Genomic DNA, 8,396 nt, shown 5'->3' on the forward strand with positions numbered 1-8,396 from the left:
ATGAAATACAACCGAATCTGGTGTACCATTGTCTTAATACATAGTTGCATTAAGAGTGTTTAATTGGCAAGTCAAACAAAAGTATGTGTAGTTTTGTGTGGAATGGTTGACCATGATTAGCACAAGCTACAAGTTTACACCGACACCACAAGGTGTCGTAATGACATAATTCAATAATAGCGGTGATCGAACAAGTTCACCATGTTTGAAATCAAACGAAAGTGTAATGAAGCGATCCTGAAAACTTGATTCAAATGGCATCGTAGGATTTCTCAATTTAATATAGAACACCAAAGAACTACTGTCTCCGATCGAAGATGAAAAATAATGAATACTGCAGGGCATTCGATCGATAATGAAAGAACCGTTAGAAGGTACATTGGGATATAAAATGAATTTATGTACCATTGTCTTAACACACGATTGTGTTAAGACTGCTTTAATCGTGATAAAACAAAACGGATTTAGAGCAAGTCAATAAATAAACAATTAAATCCGCGTATGAGATGCGTAAGCGAGATTAGCGAAAGCTTCAATTTAGTGAAAACATCACCTCAAGGTGTCGGAATCAATAGACGACTTAATGGAGCCGTAGACCAAACAAGTCTACTACAACTCAGGACAAAAGAAACACTGGCAAAAATGAAATTGAACATGATGCTCTCAATACATCATATGGTGTCTTGAATTGAAGATGCGAAATGGACAAGTTCAAGCAATTGAACTTGGTTTTAGCGAAATTTGACAATAAATACATGTATCGACAAGGGAATTTTTGGCATGGTTACAAGGATAAACCATGTATGTAACCTGAAAGAAAAGAAGTTTCAAGAAAGTGTGTTGGCTTGGTAGCAAAGGAGCCAACCATTACAATAATATAGGTCATTCGAATCACAAATCAATAATTAGATTTAGCAAAATAATATTTGAACTTTGATGAAGCGCTTATTTGAAACGAAACCACATGCATAACAAATGGTGCATGCGTAACATATGAATTTCCAAGAAATGAAACAATGAGTATTCGCTATAATGAAGAAATGATCAAGTGCCGAGACAAAGGAGTGTTCTCTTTAATGAAGAAAATTGTCGTGATGCAACTACCCTTAAGAGGAGTAGAGATGTAAAAATCTACTGGCTAGATACAAAAGTGGAAATTTCAATAAAAGAAATTTGAGTACTTTATCTGTTCGGTTAACTGTAATAGCATATATGTCAGGATAATGGGGTTTGCTTGAGTTAACGGACGAGGTTCCTAGGTGTTAACCTTTAGATGAGTTTCGACCTAAGTTCCCGAAGGTCCTAAGTACATGTCTCCTAGGTTCTTCCAAGTTCTGTATTCTGTGTAAAACTGTTTTGTGCATCGTGTAGAAAACATAATATTAGCGTATGATTAAAACAGATTGTCGACTCACTGTTCCTTGACACATTTTCTTCCTGAATCCATAGCTGGTGATAACCTGAACGAAGATCGATCCTGGAATAGTAGTTGGATTCTCGCAGTCGGTCGGATGAATCAGTAATCCTCGGCAAGGGATACTGACTTCTTGATGGTTAGCTTGTTCAGCTCCCAGTAGTTAATGCACTTTCAAAAACTTCCGTCCTTCTCCTAGACGTACAGAACTGGAGCTCCCCAAGGCGAGAAGCTTGGCCTTATAAATCCCTTATCTAGCAACTACTAAAGTTGCACTGACAACTCTTTCATCTCTGAAGGCGCAAGTCGATAAGGTTCCTTGGCCACAGGCGCGACGCCTGGAACCAAGTCAATGTAGGATTCGACTTGTCGTTGCGGAGGTAATCCTGGCAAGTCTTCGAGGAAGATTTCAGGATATTCCCTTACCATAGGGGATATCTTCGAACTTAGGTTCTTTGGCTTCTTTGTCCACGACATGAACTAAGAAGGCAACACATCATTTGCGCAAAAGCTTCCGTGCCTTTAAACAATTAATGATCCGTAGAGTCGTATCCTGCTTCTTCCCGCGTATCACAATCATCCCTTCAATCGCCATCGGGATACGGATAATCTTCTCGTGGCAAACCATCTCTGCACCATTACTCGACAGCCAATCCATTCCAACTACGACGTCGAAGCTTCCTGTTTCAGCTGGCAGAAGATCTGACGAAAACTCACCAGCTTCTAATCACTTCGTTGGTTTTTACTAACTTCCCATTAGCTAGTTTTATCAAGTACAGAATATCTAACTTACTTGCTACTAAGCCAAGTATATTCTTAAACTCTAGGGATACGAAGCTATAGACGACACTAGTATCAAATAGCACATATGCAAAATTTTTGGTTGATAGAGAACGTACCAGTAACCACATCTGGATCCTTGCATGCTTCACGAGCTCCGATGTTGCACGCTCTTCCACGGTCCTAGTCATTCTTTGGGCAATCCTTCCTAAAGTGCCCCACGTCCCCGCATTCGAAGCAACCTGGAGCTCTACCATTATCATTTCCGCCTTGGTTGCCGTCATCATTTCCTCCTTGTCTAGGGTACTTCGTTCGACAGGCATACTTGTTGTGTCCTTCCTTTCCACACTTATCGCACCAAGGCTTCAGACATCGACCTTCATGGTGAAACTTGCACTCATCACATCTCGGCTTAGTCCCCAAGTAAACTCTTCGGAAATGCCCTATGCCACTACAACCTTGCCCTTGTTCTTGATTATTACTGTTTTCGTCCTGACGACCGTTGTTGTCATTTTCTCCACGGTTTCCACTGCCATCCTGACCTTCATTCCTATGTCCGGTACCATACCAACATGTCTCCTTAGGATGGCCAACTTTTCCACAAGTTCCACATTTCCCATACCTGCATCGCCCATTATGATATCGTAGACAGTTGTCGCACTTAGGTAGGATACCCATGTGCTCTTTCCCCATTTTGGCATTGTCGTTGCTATTCGCTCGAGCGCCCTTTTGGAAATCAGTGAGCTTTCTTTTGTTCTTCCTAGACGGCCCCACAAGAGTCTCCTTCTTCCCTCCAGAGGTTGAAAATTTTTCCAATCTAGTTGCTTCTTTAGTGAGCATCGCACTTAAGTCAATTGCTTCGGCAGTTGTTGGAGGCTTTGATGCTGTCATCAAGCTCAGAACCTGAGGCACCATCCCCCAGATGAGTTGTTCGATCCTCTCAATCTCTGGTTCCACCAGGTATAGGACAACTCGCGCTAAATCATGAAGTCTTTGTACATATTCCGCCACCTTTGGACCTTCCATCTTTAGTTCCAGAACTCAATTTCCAGCTTCTAGATCTCCATCTGGGAACAATACTCCTTACGCATCAATTCTTTCAACTCATCCCATGTCAAAGCATACGCAGCAGCCTCGCCCATTATCTGAACCCGAAGGTTCCATCGTGACAGCGCCACATCTTGAAACAATCCAGAAATGTATGTGACTTGTTGCTATGGAGTACATCCACTCATTTACAGAACATAATCCATGTTCTCGACCCACTTTACAAAAACTACGGCACCCCCACTGGTGTCGAAATTCAGAGGCTTGCAGTCAAGAAACTGCTTGTAAGTACAACCGTTAGGTGGGTTATTCCCCGAGATACTTCCGCTGTGTCTGTAGCGAAGAACCTCGTGCCGAGCTATGGACCGTGAGATGTGCGCTTGCCATTCTGCGTTGGTCAGCCGAATGATCTCCTAAGGAGACATCTTTTAAGAAGATTGTATGGGTCAGGTCTCATTTGTTCAGGGAAATGCATATAGTTGTCTAGAGGTCGTATGTACATACACATAATAAATTATCATATCAAACAATCAAGCAACAACATAATCATACATAAACAAGTAAATGGGAGCATATTTAATGAGAACATAACAAGCAAACACCTTGTTGATTTACATGTTAAATGAGAACATGACGATTGGGCTTTCATTAATCATTGACTACAAAGTATTGTTACATGTTTTGCAAAGTGTATCATATCAAAATGGAACACAGGGTCACACTACCCTTGTCCAACAAGTCTACCAATCTACAAAAGTCTCACAATCAAAAGGTGGTCTCCAAAAGGCTTCACCAGCTCAGCTCAAAAGTGGTACCCTTATCAAAGGTAATGCATCTGCATAAAACCAAAAACCTATTGTACTAATGGCGGAGGAGGAGGAGGAGGGAGGAAAATCAAACTGAAAACATGTGTTAGCTCCTCCTCGAGCTTGTGCACATGACGAAGCAAATAACAGACCTGCTGCTCGACGGTGAGGAATCGAGCACCAAACTCTGGGAAAGGAGTAAGAGGAGCAGATGGACGTGCAAAAGGAGGCGGTGATGAATGAGGTGAACAGAAGTAGACTGACAACGACACGGTAAGGGACGGGTATTGACTCAAGCTCCAAGACTCTGCGACTCATAACTTCAAATCCAAGCTGAAGCGAATAAAGTAACTCATCCTGTGTATAGCCAACAAAATGCGAGGGATGGTAGGGGTCTAAGGTCGGCATGGAATATAGCCGGGACCCTTGGAATGGCTCATCAGTTGGTGAAGAAGTAAAAGGTGCAGACTGGGGAATGTGTGGAAACGTTGCTGAAACATGAGGGTCATGACTAGGTTGCTGGCCCGAAGTACCTTCTCCTGGACGGAGTACAGGGATGTCCTGTAAGAAAACGATAGGTAAGTCAATACGATGTACATCAGACTCTACAGGGTGAAAAGGAGCAACATCAGCCGGTGCGGGTGCAGGTGAGGGAAATAATGGCTCAATAACAGGAGGATCAACATGTGCAGGAACTGGATCAGGTATGAGGGGTGCAATATCGAGTATGCCAAAAGGAATAGGTTCATGATCAGGTAAAGGCGCAGGAGCAAGTATCGACTTAGGATCAGCAGGTGCAGCATCGGGCTGATCATCAGGAACAAAGTCTAGCTCAAGATCAAGCTCAAAGTCGTGAGGAGGAGATGGTGCAGCTGACATGGCCGTATCATCCTCAGAATCAGTGGCATAGCGTCATAATCCAACTGCCTGCAAGGCAGAAGAAGTCACAGGCTCAAAGGAATCCGAGACAGAATGTAAGCTAGAGTCAGAGGAAATCTCAATAACAGGGATCTCAGGAAGTGGAATAGCAACAACATCCCCATCTAGCTTTCCATCACCATGGGCATCATCAGAAGGACCATCAACAAACAAATCAACGTCAACATCAATCAAATCATCAAAAGGAAAATCCTCGAGAGGAATGGCCACTAAAGGAACGGGAGCCAGGATCGACGCCACGACATGCTCGCCATCGGGATGATCGATGATAAGATGATCATGGACTGGGGTGGGAACAACAAAAGGATCCTCGTCTGGAATGCCATCAGCAAGCGGTAAATCATCTCCAAAGTCAGGCAACGCGAATGGCTGCAAGTCGTCGCCGTCGTCGGGCATCATCTCCGGGTTACTCTCTGATCCGATGTGAAGATCTCCGGCTCTAGCATAACCTCATCGTCGGAGACTACTGCCATGGGATCATGGTCGTCGGACAATTCGCTATCAGAAGACGACATAGTGTCTATAACAGAACACTCACAACATATGCACATATATTAACTTTCAACATTTAACATGTAATCAAAGACGATGAAATCATGTAATCATGTATCCTTCCTAGTCTCCCAGACTAAACTAACAAAGTAACTGTGCATTGTGTTTCTTGTCTTTTTATTTTGTAAAAAGGTCGGTTTCCCTGGATCTGGGCGTTTCGTGTATGCAATGAAAACATGCTGTAAAAACATTTTCGTGAGAGCCCTAATGATTCTAGTCTAGACTCGAGAAAGAATCCTAGTTCGCTACAATCGAAGCTCTGATACCAAACTGTCACACTCTGACTTTTGCGGAAGTGTGATTATGTGTGACTTGCTTAATATCATTGCATTCAACCATAACAAACAACTATATGATAAAACCAAATATGTTCATCCATTGATTAAGTTTTAAAACATTACAAGCAACAATTGTTCTCAAATCCCAAACGCAGACTTCAAGCTTAAAATACAACACCAACAGGTTTTAAGTTCCATAAGGACATCTCAAAAGACTCTAATGAAAACTAGGCTTTGAAATATTTATCCTATCCAGGATAGGATACACACTCCAAACCATTCGACACCGGATGACATCTTTTATTCCAAACAAACACTCGAAAACTCCAACGCCCGCCAGATCCATACTTAGTTTCCTGAAATACATGTAGTTTGAAAACATCAACAAAAGTTGAGCGAGTTCATGTGTTTAGTGTGTGAGCTCGAATAATCTTTGTAATCATTGTAAGTAAGTATGTATTTGCAAACTCTGGTATGAAAGCAACAAGGAAAACAGATCATTAATGGTTAGCAAGGCCATTAATATGTGTGACGTGATGTAGGAAGACTCAATCCTAGCAGAATTTTGCCACGGTTTCAGTTTGAAGACATAGTCACCTCATGGGCCAAACCCCGGTCTACATGGGTGTGGGCTCGCTACACCCAAATAGATATATCACTCATGTCCCTTGGTCCTACAACGAGGATTAATGGTCTTAAGCGTAATACCCACCACTCACATAATCTAGCAGTACCCTTCCTTAGCTAACCATACCACATATAAACGTTTGTAAACAGTTTGTAACATGTACTTCACCCCCGAAGTTATAAAACTGAAAACAGTTAAAAGAAAAGGGGGACATGAACTCACAGGTTTGCGTTCCTCGAATCCGCCTGTAACTCAATGTTTCCTCTGGTGTACACGACTACCAACAACGTACTATGATCTATTAGACGAGTGGGTCGCGCCTTGACTTAGTACTAATTAGTGTCTTTGAGTTACGCTTCTTTGTGTCTTTCATTATTTCAAGTTATATAAATTATTTGTTAAAATAATAAATAGTTTAACTTAAATTATATTTATTAAATTTTTGGAATAATAGTTATAACAATATTTTAACTCGAAACAAGTATTTATACATGTATTTCCTTCCCAAGGATAGGTGTATTTGTATTCGTATTCTTATCCTTGTATATTTTTGCCATGTATGAGTGTCGTATTCCGGTGGGTATTTATACGTACGAAAATACGTATTTCTTGTAATTGTCAAGTATTCTTTATACTAAATTTTGTATTAACTTTTCCGAAATAATATTTCTAGTAAAATACATTAATATATATATTTCCAAAATATATATTTTAAGAGATATTACTTTGAAAAATTATTGATAATTTTTCCTTTGGCAAAAATATTTGTATTTTCATATGAGTTCCAAAATAATACATTTTAAAGTCTAACTTGGAAAATATATGCAAACTTATTTTTTTCCCAAAAATAATATATTTCATGTACATCGAGAAAATATATTTTTCTTTCCAAAAATAATATACCTTCTATTAATTCCGAGAATACATATATATTTTTATTTACCAAAAAATTTTCTTCTAGTAAAAAATATGATATAAATTTGTAATAATTATAAAAATCATATTTTTGTTTCCTTTGGTGTCCAAAATTTTATTTACCAAAATATTCACATGAATAATTTTCCAGAATATTTTGTAAGCTATATTCCTTAGTTCGTTCTTACAGGTATTTTGGGTATTCTTTGTATATTTATTCTTTGGAATTTTTGGTAATATTTTGGATTGTAATTTTTGGTATTATGATGAGTTATATTATTTCAAGTCCTAAAATAATATAACTAATACACATAGTATACAAATAATCACACACATGGTGCCTTTTAAATATATATTTCCTAAATACATATTTTGTCACTTTTATTTATAAAATCCAACCTCCAATATTTATGTTTTTGAACAAAAATTATGGCAAAGTCTATGTAAAAATTTATGGTTTAAAGCACACTTGTAAATGTTTGTTTAGAAATATTTTTCTAAGTGTTTAATTTTTAGAGAAATTTCGCCATAGTTTCCCCTAAAAAGGGAGATTTCCATACTTTGAAGATATATCATTTTCTTTTGTAAATCATCACAATCAATTAACAATCAACAACAAACCATCTTTACTTATCAATTTTGCCAAAAAACAAGCATAATCTACTACTTCATGTACTTGAATATTTATAAAAATTTGTAGTAACTTACTAGTGTTTTTAGTAAGTCTTGTTACCCTTTAAAGTGTGGTTGATCTTTTAAAAACATCATTTTTAAAGAATTTAGATCTTTACAACTTGTGATCATATTTTCTAAAAATGTTTCTTCATGGATTTTTCTTGTTACATACATACTTCTACACTTTATTAACCACCAAAAATAAGGTTTATTTGTTTAAGAACCATGATATAGTAAAACTTGTATTTTTAACTTGGTTTCTTGAGAAATCATCCATGAAATTTTAGATCTACAAGTATTACAACCTACTTTGATCATTATTTTACAAGAAAACCACATATTCTTTCAAGTTCATGTTCTAT

At 38.7% G+C, this 8,396-nt stretch overlaps 1 protein-coding gene across 1 annotated transcript; it reads right to left on the bottom strand.

Annotated features, from left to right (window-relative positions):
* Positions 1-3,249: 3,249 nt before the first annotated feature.
* On the bottom strand, positions 3,250-4,926 carry LOC110925430 (protein TonB-like). Its single transcript, XM_022169388.1, has 3 exons — positions 4,581-4,926; positions 4,200-4,354; positions 3,250-3,408 (listed from the first exon to the last, which is right to left on the bottom strand). The coding sequence occupies exons 1-3, from the start codon at positions 4,924-4,926 to the stop codon at positions 3,250-3,252; spliced, it is 660 nt and encodes a 219-aa protein (XP_022025080.1).
* Positions 4,927-8,396: the final 3,470 nt, after the last annotated feature.

This window comes from Helianthus annuus, chromosome 17, assembly GCF_002127325.2.
Source record: "Helianthus annuus cultivar XRQ/B chromosome 17, HanXRQr2.0-SUNRISE, whole genome shotgun sequence".
NCBI lineage: Eukaryota > Viridiplantae > Streptophyta > Magnoliopsida > Asterales > Asteraceae > Helianthus > Helianthus annuus.

Coding starts and splice junctions, on each gene's coding strand:
- LOC110925430 (XM_022169388.1), bottom strand. CDS start 4,926: ATGTCAGCTGCACCATCTCCTCCTCACGACTTTGAGCTTGATCTTGAG. Junction 4,355..4,580: donor TGTACTCCGTCCAGGAGAAG/GTACTTCGGGCC, acceptor TATGAGTCGCAG/AGTCTTGGAGCTTGAGTCAA. Junction 3,409..4,199: donor TCCTCACCGTCGAGCAGCAG/GTCTGTTATTTG, acceptor TGTACTCCATAG/CAACAAGTCACATACATTTC.